The 23887-nt window shown below is 43.7% G+C and overlaps 1 protein-coding gene across 4 annotated transcripts in view; it reads right to left on the bottom strand.

Annotated features, from left to right (window-relative positions):
- BEND5 (BEN domain containing 5) overlaps nucleotides 1-23887 on the bottom strand; it is a 313319-nt gene that overhangs the window by 26656 nt on the left and 262776 nt on the right. The window contains exons 1-3 of one of the 4 annotated variants that reach the window (XM_017510100.2): nucleotides 20387-21253; nucleotides 5268-5401; nucleotides 2823-3207 (exon numbers count right to left, since the gene is read on the bottom strand). In XM_017510100.2, coding sequence (XP_017365589.1) covers nucleotides 2823-3207; nucleotides 5268-5401; nucleotides 20387-20612 — 745 coding nt within the window. In that variant the 5' untranslated portion in view covers nucleotides 20613-21253. Of the gene's footprint in view, nucleotides 1-2822; nucleotides 3290-5267; nucleotides 5402-19865; nucleotides 19885-20386; nucleotides 21254-23887 lie in introns of those variants that run through there. The other 3 variants (XM_017510101.2, XM_037731913.1, XM_037731912.1) reach the window with 3 other exon arrangements.

The raw sequence follows: 23887 nt of genomic DNA on the forward strand, positions 1-23887 counted from the left end.
AGCACTATCTATCATTCCCATTTTACAGATGATAGCACTGAAGGTCAGAGACATACATGCGCTTTGCCTAAATTGCTCCTCACTCTCCCCATCTACTCATTCCTGCTTCAGTAGCAAAAATTCATCCCTCAGGCTTCAGCCTAAAAGTTGTTTCCTTCAGGAAGCCCTCCTTCTCTGACCTCTCGAAATCAGGTGGGTACTCCCCTCTGCTATCCCACAGTCCTCCATGGTTTTGTCCTTATAATGGCATTTATGTACTGTGCTGTCATTGATTGTTTCAGGATCTGTTTCCCTCATCAAACTTTAAACTCCTCAAGGGCAAAGGGCAAGAGCTGCATTGCAAATATACTGAATTCCTACACTAGGCAAGATGCCTGGCATGTAGCAGGAGACCAGGAAGTATTTGTGGAAGAAAACAAGGTCATAGGAAAGGAAGGAAGAAAGGAAAGAAGGACATAAGGTTCCAAAAGCCACAGAGTTGAGAAGTAGGGAAGTTGGGATTTGATTCCAGGCCTGCCTGGTTCCAAAGACAATATTTCCATGAAAACATACAACCGCCTTTTAAGGGTAGAGATTCTTTCTTTTATTTTATTCTTGTGGATTTGTCTTGGAGCTTAGCACATTACTATTTTCTTATTAACATGTGTGAATCAACAGACTTTTAAGCTTTTGCTGATGAGGGACAGAGGGTGTGATTTTCCAGGATGGCTGCAGCCCTGAGAGGACAGGGTGGGTGCTCTGTGCATACTTGGGGCTCAAGCTGATTTATGTTAAGTCCAACCCATTATAATGATGATAGTGACTCAGATCAGGGAAGAGCTAGCCACGGGCCTGTGTAATGGCCTTCAAGGCCTGTGGGATGGGAGAGCCTAGAAAGATCGAGACACTGAAACTATGCTTCAGGTCAAGTTTTTTTTTTTTTTTTTTTTTTAATGTTTTAGGACTAAAAGAGGCATGTAAAGATGTAAAATGCAGGGTGTCCTACCACCCCAGAGGCTTAGGAGTTTAAGGTCAGTTCATAATCATGAAAAACAGGTACTTTCCCTGGGAGTTGCAAGAAGTACGAAGAATTTCTGTTTTGGGGTACTTCCCCGCAAGCTTCCAAGAAGTTTATAAAAGGCACAGCCTACGAAGCACACTGAAAGTAAAAATTATTCACTTCAAGATTGCGAAACATTTTTTCTTTCTGAAAATTTCAGTTATCCCCATCCCCATCATGCTATGAAACCAATATAGCTTTTACCAATTTTTACATTTATGATTTCCCTTTGAGATTTTATTTTAATAAAGAATTTTACTAACTTTTGAAGTGGCAAACCATATGTGACTTTTAGTGTCCCTGTGAACCTCTATAGACTGTGACTTGGCACAATGGCCAAAGCAATGACAGAGTTGGGGAGTGGACAAACTCCAGCCTATGAACTGAGTGACTGGAGTTGAGACGGAACTCTACCTCTGCCTCCCTAAGTGACTCTGTCCCAATGTAGTTTCCTTTTCTATGACAAGGGCATGAAAAGGCCTCTCTGCTGACTCCTTGGACCATCCAGAAGATCTACTGAGCCACTACTTTCGGGACATATTTTAAGAAGCAAATGATACCTACAAATATAAGTAAAGTAGGGTAAGAATATATCAAAGAAGAATGAAGCTTCATATCTAAATATATTATCTAGATAATGGAAATCTTCCGTCATAAGTGCAAAACTGTATTTGATTTTAACTTTGGGGATATTTCTAGATTAGATTACACCTTCTTCAAGCAAAGCACACTAACTCAGAGTTATTAGTTACTGTCCTCGGGGGCTATGGAGGCAATGAACCTGTGTTATACTGATTTTCTCAATACTGAATGGCCTCTATCTTTTACAGTTCTGGATTCTTATGTTCTGAAAGCATTTTCTGTCTTTTCCTGTCTGGTAAGCAGTCATCTCTTCTGGCTGTCCAGGCTGCTGCCTTTCAGATTTCTCAATCCCTGCTTCTAAACCACTTTAGATCAGAAAACCTAAAAACTTCATTAGTTAAAATAGGGTGCAATATAAGAACCTATTAAGTTCTATGAGCAAACCAAAGGAGTTTTATACGTCTTTATATTCATCTTCCTAAGGTCACGTGCCTCCCTGCTCAAAAGCTTTCTAACGCTTTCCATTCCTACCAAAATAAGTCCAGACATCCCAGGCTGGTAAAGTTTTCAAGGCCTTCCATCTTCTGTCCTCAAAGCACACTTGCATTAATCCTCTCAGTGTGCTCCAGGTATTTATTTTCCCATGCTCAAGAGTCTGCTCAACCTCCTCTTGTGCCTTGAAACACTGCCCACCCTTCAAAGCCCAGTACCTTACTGAAGTCTCTCTATACCCTCAGCTACAAATAACTTCTCCAACCCCTGAACTTTTTCATATTATTTTTTCAGCATCCTCCTTTGGCATTTATCACTTTCTGACTTAAACTAAATGTTGTTAGGATCATGTCTACTTCTTTTCACTATCCTGAAACCTCCCTGGAGAGGTTCCCTACAATCCCTGGTACTGCCCCTTGCTAAGTGAATGCATAAATCAGTAAGCAGTGATAAATATTTTGTCAGCTCTTATTCTCTGAGCCACGTTTGACAATGTTCCCATAGCCGAGCCTGCTGCAAACATAAGCTCCTATCAGATTCACTATGAGTGGGGAGTGACTCTTTCTTGAGGTTACTGAAAAGCCAAGTGCCTGTCCTTCCCTAGCCTCAGGGGCACTTGGCCTGCCTCTCCCCTTTTCCCTCCTGGAAGAGGATCTGCAAGAAGTGCTCCGCCCAGGTAGAGTGGTAGGTGGCCTGCTGGGGCACTCACCGCTGCCAAGCCGCAGGAGCAGCACGTCCTGGAGCCTCCGGTTAAGGTCACGGAGCTCCTTCATTTCGGACACAAGTGCCCCGTACTCCTTGAGCTTCTTGGCCTGCTGCACCAGCTGCCTCCGAGTCCGCTCCAGCTCCTGCTGGAGGTGGCGCATCTCCTCCTGTTGCTGCTGGTAGTTGCGCAGCAGCTCCTCATACAGAGCCCGGGGCACCACGGCATCTTCTAGACTGTCCATGTCCTCTGTGCCTGGCGAAGCCTCCACGAAGACCTCTTCCGGACACGTGTTATGGCCCAGGCTCAGGCCGTTCTGCTTCTCTAGCCGAGCCACCACTGCCTCGATGCTCTTGTGCGCCACTTCGCTCGGCTTCCGCCCCTCAGGTCTCTGTGTAGGACAACGAGAATCAGTTCAGGCAAGGGCAGCTGGGACTTTCTTGGACTGCAGCTCAATATTTCCCCAGATAGTCCTAAAATCACAGAATCACAGAATATCAGTGCTTGGAGAAACCTGTGCAAACACTTAGTCAAAGCCCTTCATTTTATAAATGGGGAAACAGAGGTTCCGAGTGGGGAAGGGGCTTGCCCAAAGTCATACAGTCAGCAGGTGGCAGAACCAGGACACTGGTTTCCCAGGCCTGCACTTTTTCCTTTTTACCACTCTGCCTCCTGGATGCGTATACCATGACCACCCTTCCCAACACCCCTGACCCCAGCCCACCCACAATGCCTAGGCCGTAACTTGCTCATGAGGGTGCTCAATATTTATTTGTGGAGAATCAAGGAGAAATCAGGTCAGGCCAAGTGGTCCCAGAGGAGTCACAAATTTCTTCAACAACAAAAACATAAAATTCCTCTCCTAAAGGCAATTCACTGCGCAAACTTTCCATAAAGAAACCTTTAAATGGAAAGGGTGTTAAAAACTCTAATCTACTCTAATCTAGGGCAGAAAACATGTCTTATTTTCTGTTTCTCCTCTGCCTACTCACTTAGAACTGGCTCTCAGTAGGGGCTTGAAAAATGTTTGCTCAACTGAAAAGTTCAAAGAATTCTAGTATTGAAAGGTACTTTCGGTTTAACTTCCTCATATTACAGATGAGAACACTGAGGGTCAGAGAAGGAAAGGACTACACTTAGGGTCACCCGGTGAGATACAGACAGAGCCAAAACCAGAATTCGGAATCTCACTTCCAGCACAAGCCTCCTTCCCCCACATCTGCCAGCCTCCCCCTCAGCAAGACAGAGGATAGAGAGAGGACAGTTCATTTACAAGAGAATTATCTAGGATCCCCCAGGGCTTGGGGTTCCCGAGCTTGAGGAAAATCTAACTCAAGTAGTCGTTAGCTTCCACTGAGGGGCAGTGAGAGTTACAGGATCAACTAACTGAATTCTTCACTCAGGGTGGGAGGGTTAGGAGCTTTCCTGACTGGGGCACTGGTAGGAAGTGCAGACAACTGAGGACATGAGATTCTAGGCACTTCTCACAAAGTTTCAGGAAATTTAAGGAAAATCAAACCAAACCCAGCCCAATGGAACCATGACTCTGATATTGTGTTACATGACAAAATCTTAAGTTGTTTTATCTGCTGGGATAAGGTGCTACTAGTGTAGATGAATCTATCATTTGTCTAAAGGGATCACTACGATATGTCTGCGTCACTGTAATGTGAGACCACTGGAGGCAGAGACTATGTCTGGCTAATGGCTCCGGGTACCAGCACGGGGCCAGGCCTATAGCAGGAATACAGTGAATGCTGTGAACTGAACTCAACTATGTTCCTTGGGAACACCCTTGACCTTGTGTCCAAAATCAGATCATGGTCAATGCAGAAGACAGCCCATTTCCTTATCTTCCTTCTCCCTTCCTCTCAGGTATCTACTGCACAGAAAAAAACAGCTAGCTTGCCAAACAAGATTTTCAGCAGTTTCCAAAGTGAAGCCTGGAGGAGACCAACTGGGGCACACAGCAAGAAAATGCAACCTCATGAATTTTCATCTAACCCAGGGTCTCACAAATCCCTTCTGTGAACTTTGTGTACTTTCCAATGAGTCCAGCCTTAGGTGTCTGGGGGCAATCTGATAGTGACTGGCTCTAAACTTCTGCCCAAGAACAGCTGTGTAATGTTCTTGGAGCTCAGCAGTGACCTCTCCAGAGCTGTGGGCCAAGGAAAAACACATCGTTCCAAACCTCCAACAGCGATCACACTGCATAGACTATGCAAACAGGACTGTGCTTGGTGGCACAGCATGAATCAGGGCTCTCTGGAAAGTTGGCCAGGAAGGCAAATACGCACTAGTTGTCCCATGCTTCCCCTACCCTGAAAAAATCATGGCCTGTGATACCAGGGGACATTTACATGGGGAGAGGAAGCCAGACTGAAATTCTTCAGCTATGAGATATCTGAAAATTCTCCCACATGCTTCCAAAGAAAGAAAAGATTTTGTTACCTTGATGTGTCTAAGCTGTACATCTTCTTCCCCATAATCTTTAACCTCTCCATCTTCTTCTACATGATTAAGAGAAAGTTTGGGGATTTTTATTTTCTTCTGCATCACACTGTTTTCAAGGTCAGATTTGTCTTCTAAAATGCATATCAAGAGAACAAGGTTCATCATGAGTTAAAATGAATCATTATGAGTTCAAAATGCCCAAAACCTCAAATGCTAGAAACTAATTGAGGCCAGGCCAGTCAAAAAGGAAAAGTAAACAAACTCAAGGCTGGTTCCCTTTTGCATGCAGGGATCCTAATATCAGTGCAGATCAAACTCTAGGATCAAGGGTGTTTGCTAAAAGCACTGCCATACAAAGTGTTGAAACAGCACTCAGTGAATTTGCTTAGGGGTTTTTCAAGTATATCCTAAAGGGTACCCTTTTATGGAATTCTAAACTCTTGAATTGGAACAGCCCTTAGATTGCTATCTGGTCTAAACTAAAATGGCACATGAATCCCTCAACTCAACTGAGATCTTTCTAAGCCAAGTGTCTTCCCAGGAGAACTTGGAGGGTTTCTGTCAGTTCAAGTACCAATAGGTATGAGAGGGATTATAGCTGATAGGGATGTAAGGCCTGTGCTAGAAGGGAAGGGATATCTTCATAGCCCTGACACAAGGCAGGCTGAGGTCAGGCAGATGGGGGAGAATAGCATTTATCCCCTTTTTACTGGTATTGAATCTAAGCATGGCTGTGGGGACCTCAGTGTACAAGTCGTCCAACTCTCTCATGTTACACTAGGAAATTCAAACCCAGAGGATGGAAGAGGCTTGCCCACCACATGAGTCTGAGGAAGAGAAGAGCCAGGAGTGGGAAAGAGGCCTCTGGCACCTTCGCCCACTGCTTACATGTGCTCACAACACCTACTAAATGCAAAGCACTACACAAATACAAAAGGATATTATTTCTCCTCATTTTCTCATTCTTTAAGCTCAACCCCAGATAACCTGTTTTTTGTTTTTTCTGCACAGATTTCAAACTGGACTTTTCAGACTTGTCTCTCATTGGATATGTCCAAAAATAAAAGTTCGAACAAGAGGGCTCCAGAGGTAAAAATCTGAATCTTCTCTGAAACTGTCTCCTTGTAGTAAAATACTTTGTGTGCAGGGCTTAAACTGACACTTTAGAGACTGCTGTTTCTCATAGTCCTCCAAGGTTCCCAACTGCTATGCTCTAAATGCATTTTGTAGCATGTTGCCCAATGCTGGATGTAGCATATGGCCAGGTAATTAGTTAAATCCAATCTCCAAAGGGTGTGTGTGTATGTGTGTGTGTGTGTGTGTGTGTGTGTGTGTGTGTGTATTTGCATGTGTTAAACATGCTCTTACACTGTTCCCAGGCCAGGCTTCTCTCCTCACGACTTGTTAGTAAAGCTGAGAAGGCAGCTTATAAGCACATAACTATTCCAGAATGTACTCAAATGCTGAATCTTCCCAAATGGTCTTAGGGATGAAGGCCCAGCTGGTCAGAGGTGGGAGTTCAGTATCAGAGACTTAAGTGTGAACCTCAGCTTTTCTATGACGGGATGAGGTGGATAAGGGCCTCAATCTCTCCGAGCTCAGGTCTTTCCTCATAATGGAGGTTGTGAGGATGAAAGTAATAAGTCGCGCAACTCACTGAACAGTGCCTGCTACACACTGGGCATTCAATGGATGGCACATTTTAATTGGTACTATCAACGTGTTCTGAATCATTTTCTTCTCTTAAGCATAAAGTGAATCGAGATTTAATTAAAAAAAAAAAAAAAGCTAAATAAATGATTTAAGTAGGGTAAGGATGATAAATGAACTGCTCAGAAAAAAAAAAGAGGTGGTCTTTGTTAACAAGCCCCTACTGATGAAAATGGCCTTTTCCACTAAGCAGAGGAGCAATCCTTGGGTTTCTATTTTCACAACAATGGCTCTTTCTTACACTCTTTGTGCCTATAAAATACATCCAATGGGTTAGGCATGAACAACAATAGGGACTCTGGTTTTTCTAAAAGAGCAACACTTTCCCACCTACAAATCATTGCTGACTTCTAAGTCAAAAGGCTGTTAAAATGTAAAACCTAAAAAAAGTACTTCAGATGAAATTATCTTCCAATGGTGTGTGTGTGTGTGTGTATGTGTGTGCGTACAACAGACAAAAAGAGAGAAAGAGAGAGGATGAGAGGGTGGTATTAGGATTTATGAATGTGTTGGGGCCAAGCTCCTGGGCTACTCTTCAGTTTGACAAGGTCAAGGGCAAAGTTTGACATGCAGCCACCAAACTAGAAATGAGAAGCTATGTTATGCCTCCCTGGGCTGAAACTCTGTAGCTCAAGATCACATTGGTGTGGAGAAAAGCAATCGTTCGGACTCACAAAACTAGGTTAACATCTGGATGGAGAATGATCCTCAGATCATCCAATTCTACCTTTCAAAATGCAGATGCGAAAAATGAGGTTCTAAACAGTGAAGTCTGTGCAGCCATCCATGCAACTCTCAGGCCCAGGAATAAAGGAGGGGCAGGATGAACAGGGCCCCCATCCTGGAGAGCTCACTGTTGTGCAAGGTCACAGAAATTAGTGTCATAACATGAATGTAGGAGAACTCAGACCATATAATCCAGATCCAGAGCTTTGCCTTCTATGTCTCAGCTTAACATTTACTGAGAATTTACTCTGTGGGATCTAAACTGGGCCCTGGGGACACAGATGAACAAATATCCAGTCGGGGATATAAGATAAAAACACAAGAAAAGATAACCCAAGATCTCAAATGCTGAATTTGAATAAGGGAGAAGTAACTGCTAAAGGATTTTAGAAGCAAAGGAGATCACTTAGGTCAGTATAACCCTGGAAGGCTTTTGAAAGGAGGTGGCATTTTAGCAAGACTCCTTACTTGCTAGGTGATCTTGAGTAAGTTAATTTACTTCTCTGAGACTATTTCCTCATCTATAAATTGAAGTAAATAATTCCTATTCACATTGCCAGAACATTGTGAAGGTGATCATTTTTGTGTGTTAAAAACTTGAGCAGAGTGAATGGCACTTCAACAGTTGGTGCTTATAAAAGGATAGCCATTTAAAGGACAGTAAGAATCTAGACTACAAAAGGGGGGTAAAGAATAGAAGCCAAAAGGGGGAGGCTGGGAAATATTTAGACTGAAATAGTTATAAAAGATGGTTCAGTTACAGGCAGGAGGGAGAGGTGAGAAGGGAAGAAAAGGTAGTTGAAACTAGAGAATAAGTGGCCTTGAATGCCAAGTTGAGAAGAGCTGAGGCTCCATGTACAGATGTGGAATAAAGTAGGAGTCAGACAACCTGGATTCCAAGTCCAGTTCTGTCACTTTGTAGGTGTGAGATGTCAGGCAAGCTGCTACCTCACTGAGCATCATTTTTTCTCTGTAGAAATGGAGATACAAAATCTACCTCAAGTGAGGATCAAATCAGCTCAGCAAATGTTCCTTGAAAACAACAGAGCCCTGTGCAGACAAAGGCACAGTGGATGACAGAGCTCAGCAAGGATTGCCTGCTGGCTTCTGCTGGCTTGGGGCAGGCTTTCTTCTGGAGGTAGAGACCTGCTTAGTTGCCTGAGACGGGTGACACTCCCCATCTGATGACAGGAGTCCTCATCCCCCCACAAGCTATACCCAAGGCTCTAAGCTCTTCATCTAATTAGAATGCCCTTCTCCTTCCTGGTGTGCTTGACAAACTCTGCTTAGCCTCCACTCATCTCCTTCGTCCTCCTCAAAGATGCCTTACACATCTACACATCCTACAAACCTTCTTTGTAGTCTGTTATCTTAGTATTTGCAATTATCTGCTTAAAGATCTTACCCACTGGCATATGAGTAACCTCAGGGCAGGGCCCATATCATAGAACTATCCACACAATAGAGACTCATCAAACAAAAATGTTTAATGAAAGAATAATAAAAAGAGGCTACACCAATAAGCATATGAAAGGAGCTCAATATTATCAGTCATTAGGGAAATGCAAATCCAAACTACAATGAGATACCACTTTATACTCATTAGGATGGCTCTAATCAAAAATAAAAGGAAAATAACAAGTGTTATAAAGAATGTAAAGATACTGGAACTCTCACATATTCCTGTTGGGGAATGTAGAATGGGCAGCCACAGTGGAGAACAGCATGGCAGTTCCTCAGAAAGCTAATTACCATAACCCAGCAATTCCACTCCTAGGTGTATATGCCAGACAAATGAAAACATATACCTAAACAAAAACTTACATATGAATGTTCATAGCAGCATTATTCATTAACAGCCAAAAGGTGGAAAAACCCCCAACTGGCCATCAACTTATGAATAGATAACAAAATGTGGTATACCCATACAACAAAGTATTATTCAACCATAAAAAGAAATGATGTACTGACTCATGCTACAACATGGATGAATCTTGAAAATATGCAAAGTGAAAGAAGCCAGGCACAAAGGCCATGTACTGATTTCATTTATATGAAATGTCCATAGAGACCAAAAGTAGTTCAGTTGTTACCAAGAGCGGGGGAAAGGGGCAATAAAGAGTGACTGCTCAGTGGGGAACATGGATTTCTTTTCTTTTTGGGTTACAAAAATGTTCTGGAATTAAGCAGTGGTGATGGTTACAGAACATTGTGAATATACTAAAAAACACTCACTTGCACACATTTTAAAATGGTTAAAATGGTGAAATTCACATCAAATGAAATATACTTCAATACAAAATTAGGTGACCACTTGTGGAATGTTTACTGCACGTCAGATACCTCTACAAAGAACTTCATATAAATTATCATACCTCACAACAACCCTGCAAGTAGGTATTATAAGCCACACTTCTTTTTGTTTCCAAAAAAGAAACGAGGCTCAAATAAATAAATCTCTCTTCTTAAAGTCACACAGCTGGGAAGGTACAGAGTCAAGATGTGCTACAGATCTATGTTCCTTCTAAGCCTATACTTTATCCCCTTTAAACACATTCCAGGAATACGGTAGAGCCAGAATAAATACTGAATGAACAAGCGAATGATACCTCAGTTGAGGACATCCAATTTCCCCAGCTTAAGCTCAAAGCAGAAGACCACTTTATTCCTGCTTTCTTGCCACACCGCTTCCTCTGTCCTCTGTATGTCTCCAGAAAGCATTAACCATCACGAGGCACAATAGAAACAGGTTGTGGCCAACCCTCAGGGCTTGAATGGGTTATTTGAAAAGGTAGGCTGAACAGTCCAGGAAGCTCTGAAGTATCAGGAATGAGTTCAGGAAAGGGGCCGAAGCAGATAGCACCTTGACTCACATGCCTCCTGACCTGGATCCTGGCTACCTTGATGCTTGGCCAAGGGGATTCTGAGGCTCCTCTGAGAGTTAACCACCTCCTGGCTCCATTCTAATAGTTATCAGTCTCTTCCTGGACCCATGCTCCCAGGGTGAGGGTTCAGGAAGACCCAAGGCCTCTGCTCATTCTTTTCTGCAGGCAGTGAACATTTACTAAGCTCCTGCTTTGGTTTCAGCACTATGCTAAGTAGTCCTTGTGTTTTTGGTCCTTACAACCCAGATATGACAAGAACCCAACCAAAATGCAAAGTCAGACTTCCTGAGAGATATTGGCTTATTTAGGGCAAATATCTGATCTCTACGCCTTCCTAATCCTAATCCTGAGTTGAAGGTACAGATACCTCATATCCATAGAAGATTACTGAACATTCAGCATCATCATAACAAATGGAAGAAACAGTTGGGAGAGGGAGGCCTAATATCTAGCAAAACAGTGCAGTCTTCTGAATCAGGTGGTCTTGATTTGGAATTCTGGCTTTGCTACATACTAACTGTGGGAACTTGGGCAAGCTAGTTAACCTGTCCGAGACTCAGTTTCATTAGCAGTAAAGAAGTGGGGATAATAAACTGTTTTCCAAAGAGATAGTGCATATAAAAGCACCAAGCACAGTGCCTTTCTTGTCATATCGTTCAATAAATAGCAGCTATTACTCTACCCTTGTGTATTACCTGTTTGGCTTTTGTCCCATGGCGAAGAGAACCACGGCAGGTATCTGACACAGACTGAGACATGATGAAAGAGATGTTTTAGGAAGATTAATGTGGCAGTGGCAAGCAAGATGAATGAGACATGAGGAGGAGACAGAACACAGGGCGACAAGAAGCTATAACTCTTGACTGGTCACATGAATGTAGGTGAATGGTGGTGTGGATCATGTGGCATTTTAATGTGACTTTGGGATATGCTTCTGACTTTGAATTCCAAGAAACCACAGAAAAAACCAGCAGTTGACTAGGAACGAAGAAGAAAGCTCTCTACTCAGCCAGTTTGTGCAAGTGCTCTTAAACAAAAATAAATGTGCAGGCTCTGAAGGGAAAATCATCACCAAGCTTGACTTCTGGGCTCTTTTATGTCCAGGGCAAGAAAACCACCAAAGATTTGGGCATTATCCTTTTCCTCCTCCTTTCTAGCTACTACATGTCAGCTAATTGCATTCATCCATTCAACAAATATTGAGTGGGCACCTACTATGTACCAGGCCCTTGGCAACAATCCTTGCAAACTCACTATATTTAATCCCTACAATAATTCTACTGAAGCAGAAACTGAGGCTCAAAGAAGCAAAGTGGCTTTTCTAAGACATAAATGGCAGAGCTAGCATTTCAAATCAAGTCTGTTTAATACCCAGGCCCTGTTCCTATCACCTAATTATCCTTCAGGAACAAGAGAAAAATGATGAAGTTGCTATAACTTACTCAAGTGGACTAAAAGGCACAACATATAAAATGATGAGTGTATCAATTTAACTTCCTAAAGAGCCTGCCTTTCTCCCAAGATCCTGCCTACAGAATTCCATTCTCTGACCCTAGGAGAATACTGTGATGAATTCCCAAATTGAAGTAAACACTATATGACCTGATGCCAAACTCCTGAACTACAAGGCTTATCAAAAAATACGGTAAAAACTATTCAATAATATAGCAGAAGTTGGTATTATTAATCTGAGGAGGGAGAAGAAACATTCCATTAAACTTACTACTGGGAATAAAGGAAGCATAGTGGCGATAGGCAAATGGTGTTTTAGAAAATGCAAGCAGGTGATAGGAAACCCAATTGCAAGTCTGTCTTCAAAAGTGAATTTGCCCCTGAAGAATTTACAGTATTATTAAAATGGGAGAAACTAAACTCTGGCTTAACTTCCATTTGACATACAATCAGGCTGGAAAATGAAAATTAACCAGCGTCAGAGAGCCTAATTTGGTAAGAGTTTGTTAGCCAGGATGATATTCTGAAAAGCTACACATAAAATGCTTTATAAAGGTCTTATAAATATCTATATATAAATCTCAAGTTTTTCATCTATACAAAAATCCTGTGAAGTTTTACGTTTGCATTAAAAACAGATATGCCACAGAAAATACAAGCACATGGCATTCTCTGGCCGATGATGTTTGTTTTTATAAAATCCAAGGCAGACAAAATTCTTAAGTTTTGAGGATTGAACCCAGCCAAGACTACAAAAATAAATAAATAAATAAATAAATAAAAATGAAAGTTCCCTGTTGTGATGTAGCAGAAAGACATCAGGAAACACCAAATCAAGGCCTGGCTCTTTCATTAACTTGTTAGGCCATTAGTCTTCTCGGTTGATTTTTTCTATAAAACTTGAAGAGTATGCTAGAAAATCTAAACAGATCCACCTAGCTATGTGACTGCTGGCCAGCCACAGGGACTTTCAGGTCTCTTTCTCAGCTGTGTCATGTAGGGTAACAGTAGATGAGCTGGAAGATTCCTCCAGGTGGGCATGTTTGAAGAAATGCTCCGCTGAGGCTGTCTAAACAGGAAGAGAAGGAATTGCTGGCCAGGCTTCAGTAGAGCTCCTTGCTCTCACTCCTACCACCTCACTGGCCTTGGCACAGGACTGGGCACAAATGAAACTAGGAAGTTCATTCTACGGGGTCATTTGCCTAGTTGCCTCCGTGTGCCTCACCAGGGCTGCTGTTGCCAGTGCAATATATGCCCCCCAGCACAGGGTCACAGAGAAACAAAACATGGAGGAAAATATTAATAGTAAGCCTTTCATGCTTAGATCAAGTCCCAGGAGAATTTAAAATGCACACACAAGTTAAATTTTAAACTTGTATGCTCCTTACATGTGCTTGTTCCTCTAAGTCGCTCATTTCCAAAATGGGCAATACCCATAACTAAGCAAGTCACTGTTCTTCTCTCAGCACCTATTAGTCCACTGCAGTTCCTAACAGCTGTTTATATTTAATGAGAATCTACTATATACTAGGCATTTTTCCATATTATCTTGCTAATGACACAGTAGGCAATTACTATCTCCATGCTATCGATGAGCACCTGGAACTCAGAGGAGTAAAGTAATCTCCCCAAGGTCACACAGCTTCTAAGAAGCAGAGTCATAATCTGAACCCAGACTAACTTCAAAGCTTGTCCTCTTTCAGCTAAAATTTCCTTTTCAGTAGTTAAGGAAATGATACAGAAGTCATCTAACCAAACTTTCCCACAGTGCAGGACTCCCTTCTAAAATATCCCCAACCTCCTTGCCACCTCCAGTGACAGGGAGCTCAAGCACCATGCTGGAGCCCTTTCCATTATTTGTCTGCTCTCTCTCCTGTTATATTGTTCCCACCAATGCCTGCGAATTCCATTCTCTGACCCTAACTCTGCTTTTGAGAACAAGTCTGATCCTTCCTCTGTGGTGTAAAACTCAGAAGATGAAAACTACCAAAATATCATCCCATGCAAATCTTTTCTTTTCCTGCTTATATATTTAGCTGTCCTATCCTATGTCTGACCAGTAAGTGCAAAGGAAAGGGTAGCTGCTATGTAGTTAAAAGAAACCAAAACAAGCCTAGTTCTAGGATCCAAAGACCTCTCTTCCGATTTGGTTTCCAGGACACCTATCTCTGCTGGTTATTCCCTGATTCTAAGTCCATCTGTTAGACTGGGAAGCTGTTCCTTCCCAGTCACCTTTTTTCAGGCTCTTAACTGTGCCGTTAAAAGCTGATGTTCTGCCTTTGCACACTTCTCTCACTCTGCTCTCTCTCCCACTGTAACTTCAAACCTCCCATTGTTCATGACTTCCAGATTGGGATCTTTGGCCTGGAATGCTCTTCTGAACCTCAGACCATATGCCTACCTGCTCTACTAACATATCCACCCAGATGTTCCATGGGCCCTTAAGATTCAACAGGTCTCAAGGTAAACTCATCATTTCCCCTTTCAACCAGCTATACTTCTCCTCGAGACAGGGAGGCCCAGATCACATCATCACCACATGCATCATTACAACCAGTCAGTTACCAAATCCCATGAATTCTCCTTCCTTAAAACATCTCAGATTCACCATGACCACCACCATGTTAGTTTAGGTCTCAGAACTTTGGACTGAGCTGACTCATATTTATCCACAAGTCCAGTCCATGTAAGAAGACTTAGCCCACTGCCTGGCACCTACAGTGTTCACTAAACAACTGTTTGAACAGCTCTCTTTTCTTAGGTAAAACAAAAATCTCTATCTCACAAGGATGTAGAATATGTACACTGAACCTGGAACTGGGTGGGTATTTACCATATATTTGGTAGGCAAAAACAATGCCTATTCCTCTTCCTGCATCTCCCTGGAGTATAAGGCTGACCATCTAGTATAACTCAATACTTGTAGAACTTAATTCAACCAAAGAAAACCTCTCCAGATTACGAATGTTCTTCTGGTAGGAGAAGTACACACAACTTCTGTCCCTAAGGAGCTTACAAGACAAAGCAGGTAGGCACACTAGAAAGAGAATTGGTCTTGGTGTCAAAGACCCCAATCTGAACTCCACTGGGTAAGCTTTATAAAATAAAAGCTAGTATGCTCTTGAATAACAAAGCCACATAAAAAGCAACTTGCCTGGGACAATTTTTTCTTTCAGCTTGTGAACCATAACTCTGAAGCACTCTGTAGCACACAGTTGTAACAAATATGTGGTTGTTGAGCATGAGAAATCACATTAGATTGAACCCTCAATGGTTAACATTCCAGTAGAATCTGCAACAGATGACAGCAGGCAAGTTCCAATCTTTGCTCCAATGTATATCAGCAAAACATGTCAAAACCTAAATTAAAAGTTTTCACTCACTTTTTTTAAAGAAAATAAATCCTTTTGTTGGCAGTTTCCCACTGATGACATGCAACAATCTTTGCATATGAAATCGGCTAGTCCCCTGCTTCATTGCTAACTTTGTAGAAGTTCCAAAGCATTTCTGGAGCAAATGATCTATTTGGACTAACAATGCCAAGCTGGGACCTGAGCCCTGAATGAGCTAAAATTACCAAAGCAATAAGAACGTGGCTTTGGAAGCTATTTCCCCCAAGTGTGGGGTTTCTTCTAGCTAGTTGAGGGAGTGATATAAAGAATGTTGACTTTTTCCAGATGAACAAAGTTGAATGAAACCTTAAAATCCCACTGCAGGTTTCTGTTCTGAAAAACAAGTTGCTGCTGCAGAGGTTCTTATCTCCCCGACTTCCCTCTCCTCAACCACAAAAATGCACCTGTCTTCCCAAAGTTCATGAGTTAAACATGGGCATATCAGTGTAGACTATGGATGCAGGCACAAGGAAGCCAGCACCTTGTCCTAGAGGAGCTCTCTGTCAGGCAGTTAGAGAGGCACATTCATGACTAATAAAAACAAGATATAAAATGCTACAATCCATAAGCAAGGCAAAAGCAAAGTGAAAAGAGAGTTCTGAGGAGGGAGAGAGTCTCTCTTGGGGGCAGAGGGAGGAATAGGGAATGCCACTGAGGCAAGGTGCTCCCAATGCACTTTGTCCACTCCTTTATCACAGGATGAGGGGGCTGGACCACAAACTTCTGTCACATGTCTATCTTCCTCACCAGAAGGTGAGTTTTTTGTGGGCAGAGGCCTCGTATCAGACAATGATTAATCCATCCTGGCTAGCTCAAAGGCATGCAAGAGGGTGTGTTCACAGAAGAGTAAGAAATAGCATAGGTCTCAGGGAAAGGGGAAGAGAGACTGAGGCTGGAGAAGGAAGGTGGGGCTGGGGATAGAGCTGGTCTAAGGAGGGCTATGAATGCCAGGTTAAGAAACTAAAACTTTATTCAGTAGGCAATAGGGAACTACAGAAGGTTCTAACGAGAGCAGTCAACTAAGACTATGTTTTAGAAGATTATTCTAAAAGCAATTGAGAAAAGAGATCAGAGACAGGGTAATCAATTAGAAGACTGCTTCACTGGTTTAGATAAGTAAGAGATGATGCAGGCCTGAATGCAGGCAGTGATGGTGGAGCTGGAGAAGGAAAAACTTAAAAGACAAACTGCAAAGCCCACCTTGAAGTGGTCCATTTTCTGTGCTCCCCCAGTGCCTGGTTTCCACCTTTATTTAACATTTACTTTCAGGCCCCCAAATTATATACTCCCTGAGGATGATACTCATTTTTCATCACTCTCTCGCCCACAGAAATCCTACATAGCAGAACATGAAAAGTCAATGCCTGCCAACCCTCGGTCTTGCTATCATTTCAATCACAGTACCTGAGATGCATAGGTGCATTGATATATTTCACTTAATACAGCACTGGGCCTGGCATACAGTAAGGAGGCATCTAACAACAAAAACATTTAGCACACTCAAACAACAGTAACAGAGCACAGATGCCTAGGCAGACCAACTTAGAATTTTAGGACTCTAGGCACAGAGAAACCAGTTTGGGCCCCTTTAGAAACATAAAATTCAACACTATGAGCCCCAGTAGCAGGCTGGATTGCACTTACATGATGGTGAGCTCTCCAAATGAGTAGTTCTCACTTTCACAACCTGCTTGGCAAATAAATGAGAGTAAGGAGAGACCACAGGTCAAAGTAAGTCAAACCTTAAGTTCTGTGGACCCTCCAAGAGGGAGAGCCTTGGCGAAGATTTATTCAAGCAAATACCAACTGAAGAGATAGGCAGGGAGGAGGACAGCTATGTGTGCTCTGTAAGAGGGAGGCTGGTAATGGAGAAAGAGCAGAATGGGCTTGAAAACTCAGAAACTAAAATTATACTCTGGCTTGAAAACTTGCCTTGAGCTGTAAGCTTCATGGACAGTTTTTCCACTTCCTTTCACTCCTTCCAAATCATGCTCTGTAGCTGTTGGGAACATCAGCTACTTTACAAAGGGGACTGCCAAGTGGGGGCCTGGCACCGGAAGACCTGTATTCCAATTCCAGCCTTGCCATGTATTAGCTGTGTGGTTGTAGGCAAGTCTCTGAGCTTCGGTGTCTTCATCTATGAAATGGAAATATTAACCACAGCAATACCTACCAAAATGTCACTTAGAGGACCAACAGAGATAATACACAAGCACATAGCAAGACTGTCAGAAAGAAGGTTTTTTTTTGTTTTCCCTTGAATGGGAATGTAATTTGATAAGTAGTGGTATACACCAACTACTATGGGCAGTAAGATGTAAAATCCCACAGCAGTCGGCTTTGACATTTCCTGAATATAAGAAGTATACTTCAAGACAGCTCTGGGTTGGGTTGGGCCAACACTCAGTATAGCAATGTACTTCTCACCAAAAGCCAGAAAGCTCTGCTGAAACTACCTCTGAAACCATTCTATTGGTGTCAGAGAGATTAATTAATCAATTAATAGCTAATCCATAAACATAAGGCCACCTCTGCTTCCCACTTGAGAGGTTTCCTCCTCACACCTGGTACCACAGCACAGTGGTATTTACATATAGGAGAAGCCAGATGAGCTCTTTGAAGTCACTGCAAGCAATTCTCAGAGCCACCAAGTTTAAGTCAAGAAAGGGTTTGAAGACACATCAGAGTTATTCCAGGATAAATGAATTGCCCAACACTCTGGCCATTTAGTCAGGTCTCTATCCAGAGCAGTGGCTCCAATGTAAAAATTACCCAGGAGACTGAAATTCAAAATGTGGTTTGGTTTGGCCAACTTCAAATTGTCTTTTTTTCCCCTTTCACCTCCCAAGATAGAAACTGAAGAGAGATAAGGGAAAGTGTTTTCCAACTCATTCAAACTGGTACACTTCTTTGAAGCTACTCTGCCAGTTTCCAGATGATGCCTGGGTTGTTTCGTTTTTAAAATAACCTCACAGATTTATCAACATTCTAACTTGTAGAATGAACAGTCTACAGGTTCAAAATTCATGAGATTGGTGGGAGCTGCCATCTGCCTAAGTGGCCTCTCTGCAGTAGCTGAAGAGTCAAGCACAGGGTATATGTATGTTTGCTGAATGAATGAGTAGATGAATAAAACAATCTTCAAGAGAGGAAAACAGCCATTACACACTAAGACACATACCACTAACTCTTTTTGACACATACCACTTCTACTCTCCTAGGACCCTTCCAGATCTAGGAGTACAATACAATCATCAAGAAGCATGCATGCATGCTTTTTCTTTTAGCAAAAGGGAAGCTAAGGTTACAACCTAGTTATAACTTCCTCAAGCCTATCCTCTTGGGAAATAAATTCCTAATCCCTTCCCTCAGGTAATTAAAGGCAAGGAAGCAAACAAAATAAAATCCAATCAGCTATGAATGGTTCCCTTTTCTAAAACCTGCTTCCTCTCTCTCAGTTTCTCTGGCCTTAGGCAGTAGGTGGGCCCACACGCCTGTGTGCCAGGGCTTCTGAGGGAGGTGGTATGGATAGAGCCCGTCAAAAAGTGTCCCAGTGCTGCTGGTCACTTTCCAGTTCTTCCACTCTTCAGCTCTGCAAACCTATTTTCCAGAGACAACATGAGGTGGTGGAAAGGAACCAGACTCATGAGACTGAACTAACTTGCCATGAGACCCTGGGCAAGTCACTATGGATTGAGAGGATGTTGGGTTCATCTTTTAGGCTAAATGTGAGGAAGCAAAGAAACTTGAAAAAAAAATAGAGAAGGTCTCAGAATTACAAAATACTAACATCTTCATTCAGTTCCTAACCCTTGGTGTTCCTTCCGGTGGAGGGCAGGGTGACTATTTGCCCACTTTAAGGTTCATTCTCCTTACCAGCAGCAGCTAAAAAGGCTGCTCCCCAAAACGGAGATGATACTTCCCTCTTCCTTGCTTGTCTAGACTCAATCTTCCTGGAACTAGCTGGGAAAGGGGGCCAGCTGTCTTCTCTTTACAAAGGAAAAGATATCTCAGCATGGCAGGAAGAACTGGAGCATAGGAAGATAAAGGGCTGGTTTCTTGCCCTATCACCCACTGAACCTCAGTATCCTCATCTATCAAATGGAGACGAGACCAGTTGCCTTAGCCTATCTCTCCCGGTCCTGGCAGAGCAGAGATGAGAGGTCCAGAGTTATTGTGACCCAGAAACTCTGTCCTGGCCCTCAGCTCTCTCACTCAGGTGGCCTTCTGGGAAATTCAGAAAGGAGAGTGGAGGCTGAGGAATGCCTTAGGGCCTCTACCTCCTTACCTCTGCCACCTGGCCAGGGAGGGGCAGGAGAGTGTAGTGTGGCGCCCATTGCACTGAGGTTCAAGGCCTCCTCATGCTGTCCAATGTCGGCCCAGATGGGACAAGGATGTCATAGCTTCCCTCTGTGAGGAGGGACTCTCACCTAGAAGATCTGACAATATCCTTCTTGCTCCTCACTCCAAGGAGGTACCAACAGCCTTAAAGGGAGAGAGACAGACAGCTTGAGAAACTTAAGGAGACAGAAAAGAACAGAGAGGGAAGGAACTGGGAGAGAGGTAAAGAGAAGGTGAGAGAGAGAGAAATGACAGTACAACCCAGTAGGAGAAAAAGGGAAAGTGAAGGAGCGAAGAAAACACAAAGAATCAGAAAGAGGAGGACAGACACGGATGAAGAGATGAAGACAGACTGACAGCGCGGGAGCGCCGGGGAAGCGGGGAAGACAAAGGGGACCATCCGGTCTTTTTAACTGGCCTGGCCTCTAAGAGACACCCCGTTCCCAAATGAAAAGCCCAGAGGACGGGAAAAGGAGGCAGGAAGGAGCAAGTAGTGGCTCCCCAGTCTCCTGCGTCCCGGCCCCCTGCCCCCGGCCCCCGGCCCCTCCCGGGGTCCCGGCCCCCGCCCGGATCCCACCGTCCCTCCCCTCCCGCTCGCTCACTCGCTCACCTGCCAGCGCCAGGATCTGGGCCTTGTGGAGCAACAGCGCGCCCCAGTCGTGGGGGGCGCGCGGGGGGCTCTCGGGCCCGGCGCCCAGTTCCTCTGGGCCCCGGTACACGGCGTACACCTTCTGGTTGTCAAAATCCAGCCGCGAGCGGGGGCTGAAGTCGCGCACGCACGACACGGGCAGCGCGTAGCAGACGTTGTCCTCCAGGAACCGCACAAAGGCGTACATGATGGGCGCCGGGGGCGGGCCCCGGTCGGGCCGCTCAGCCCGCGGGGCGGGCGCGGAGGTGGGGATCCGGCGGGGGGCGCGAGCTGCGGTGCTGGCGGGGGAGGGGGCGGCTCCCCGGGACTCAGGCTCCCCCCACTGTTATTGTTCCTGAAAGCACCGCTCTGCCAATCGGCTGCTCTCGCCTGGGCGCGGAAAAGAGAGGGAGGGGGGAAAGGGGGACGAGGGGCGGATGAGGGGGGTTTGGAAGCGCACTGCCACTTGCAAAGTCAGACCCGAGCAATCACAGCCGGAGCGCGATTAGAATGGGGAGGGAAAAGGGTTCAGAGATTCAGTTGCAATAATAATAATAATAACAAGAGCATTGCAGGAAAAAATGCATTGATTAAAAGGTGCGCTGCGGGCAGGATTATATTGCTTCAACGATCGCGCTGTCAAATTGCATTGCAACAAAACTGCATTGCCAAGGAGAGAAGTGTGTGAGAGAATGAATGCAGGATGGGGGTGGAGACAATCTTGTTTGAATCTCAAAGTGTAAACTTGGAAGCCAGCAGAAGTTTGGAGTGTTTTAAATTTAGCCACTCTACCTGCGCCCTCCTCCACCCCCTCTTTCCCAACTCCTTAGTTTGGCCCCGCCTTTTCTTTGCTTCCCTTCTTTTTGTTTGTTTGTTTGTTTTGTTTTGCAAAACTGCCAGCTCCTGCAGTGAGAAGGGTCAGTCAGAAAGAAAAATTTCCCCAGAGCTGCCAAACCAGTTCTGACCAGAACCGGGGCTTATCTGGGATTTCCAGTTGTGCCAGCTGGCTGGGGTGGTGGAAGGTTTGTGAAGAGCTGCTCTCATCTGAGGGAGCAGTGGCGCCCCTACCCTCTATAGTCTTTCTCCATTGAGGTACCCTCTCCACAGGACGCCTACCACTGAGCTTGGACAAGTTGGAATCCCGGAGGTAGTGGAGGGGCGCCCTGGGGAAGACAGGCCCAAGGCTAGTCACTTCTGGAGCACTTTGAGGAGTACAGGAATAGTGCTCCATGGTCTGTGCTCTGTCTCTTGCCAAAGAGAGCCTGGAGGGTCTTGGGTTCCCCCAGACAAGCCATGAGCACCAGCAAAGGGCTCTGTACTCATAGGAACCCTATCCCACCCACATCAGCGGAGTTCAACACCTTCACAGAGACGCCTCTGAGGGAGTGGTTTCGTATCACATATCGCTAGTGATATTTCTGTTGCCTAGCCAGACCTGGCACTTGGCAGGGAATTAATGAATTTTGGGTGAAGAAGGATAAATAAAAATCCACATTCACCCATCCATCCATCCATCCATCCATCCATTTCATTCATTCGTTTATTCAAAGCAAACCAATATTCACTGAGTTTATGCCATCTGCCAGATTCTGGGCCAGGGCTAGTGGTAGAGATGAAAAGATAAACACCTGGATTCCTGGGACTTGCAAAGTCAGTGTACCAGAACTTGAATCTCAGTTTTGGGTTCCAGTGCCAAAATTAGGTAACTGTAAGAATAACATATCTTCCCATCCCCACAACCCTTAGAATCTAGTCTAGGAATATTAAAGAAGTATAAGCAAGTAATGGCAGTAAAATGAGAAAAGCATTCTCATAGAGGAATGCTTAGTGGAGGTGTTGGACTCAATTAAATGTTATACTGTATTGTTTTAAAATCCATTTTAATAAACTTTAGCTGTAAGAAAAAACAAAGTAAGTGCACCAAGATATTAATAGTGATTTTCTTAGTTTCTTAGTAGTGGCAGATGATTTTGTTTTTCCTTGTATTAATTGTGTGTGTATGACAGCTTTCCACAATGTTTTATTACTTTATAATCAGAAAACATTAAACATTATAAAATCAAAGCACCATGTTCACATTTCACATCAGCTGCACTAACAATGAAGCACATATTTATTTCACTGTGATACAGGGAGTGCGTTATACAAGTGGATCCCATCAACATATGGTTCTCATATCCAATGTGTAGGTCAGTCCAAATTTTTTTTGACCAACCCACTGGTTATGTGGTACCAGCCAAAAATTACCACCGCTTGTTCGCAGCTGTTGGTCTTATCTTGCCCTGCATGCTTGTGAAAAAAAGAAGAGCCACTCTGAGTTGTTCCAGCACATTTACTTTCATGATTATGATTTCTTTGGACTGATCTTCAATTAGTTTTTATTTTAAGAATACATTCCTATGGTGGTCAAGGGGAAGTAATGTGCAGCAAGACTTCTGATAATTCACAAGATGGATCATGCAGAGCTGGTCATATTTAACAAAAGTCCTGGAAGCTCCGGATTGTGTTCCCAAAATAATTTCAAGTAGCCCATGGCCAGCCTCCTCTCTGCATCTAAATGGGGGTGACCCCAAAACATTACCAATCTCATCTCTTACTACCTTCCCAGACACAGTACACTCCAGACCCCAGACATTTCCCAAGATAGCATGTTTTAGCAAATCTCAAGCTTTTGTGCTTGCTCTGTCTTCATCCTGGGAAGTTCTTCCTTCCTGAGTGCATGGTGAACTCAACTTACCCCGAAAATCAGCTCAAATGTCATCACCTTTGTGAAGCTTCCCTAACCACCCACGCTTCTCAAGCATAGTCCATCTCTTTCCACTACAATGTTTTGTCCCAGCACGTTTTATCTTCCCTCACTAGAATAAGAGCTCTTTGAGGGGAGACAAAGGCTGGGTAACTTCAGCATCCCAGGTACCTAGCACAGGGCTGGGGAGTAAATGTTTATAAAACAAATGTATTAAGGAAGGACATAAAGATAGCATGAATAACAAACCTCTTGCACGTTTTTTCTTGAAAGCTTGTTCCTCTTTTTTTATTATTATATTTTAAGTTCTGGGGTTCACATAGAGAACGTGCAGGTTTGTTACGTAGGTATACATGTCCATGGTGATTTGCTGAACCCATCAACCCGTCATCGACATTAGGTATTTCTCCTAATGCTATCCCCCCCTTAGTCCCCTCCCACCCCTCCCCAACAGGCCGTGTCGTGTGATGTTCCCCTCCCTGTGTCCATGTGTTCTCATTGTTCAACTCCCACTTAGGAGTGAAAATAGGACACAAACAAATGTAAAAAAACATTCCATGCCCATGGATAGGAAGAATCAATATGGTGAAAATGGCCATGCTGCCCAAAGTAATTTATAGATTCAATGCTATCCACATCAAGCTACCATTGACTTTCTTCACAGAATTAGAAAAAACTACTCTAAATTTAATTGGAACCAAAAAAGAGCCCATATAGCCAAGACAATCCTAGGCAAA

The sequence above is a fragment of the Cebus imitator genome, unplaced genomic scaffold (genome assembly GCF_001604975.1).
Source record: "Cebus imitator isolate Cc_AM_T3 unplaced genomic scaffold, Cebus_imitator-1.0 Scaffold430, whole genome shotgun sequence".
Taxonomy (NCBI): domain Eukaryota; kingdom Metazoa; phylum Chordata; class Mammalia; order Primates; family Cebidae; genus Cebus; species Cebus imitator.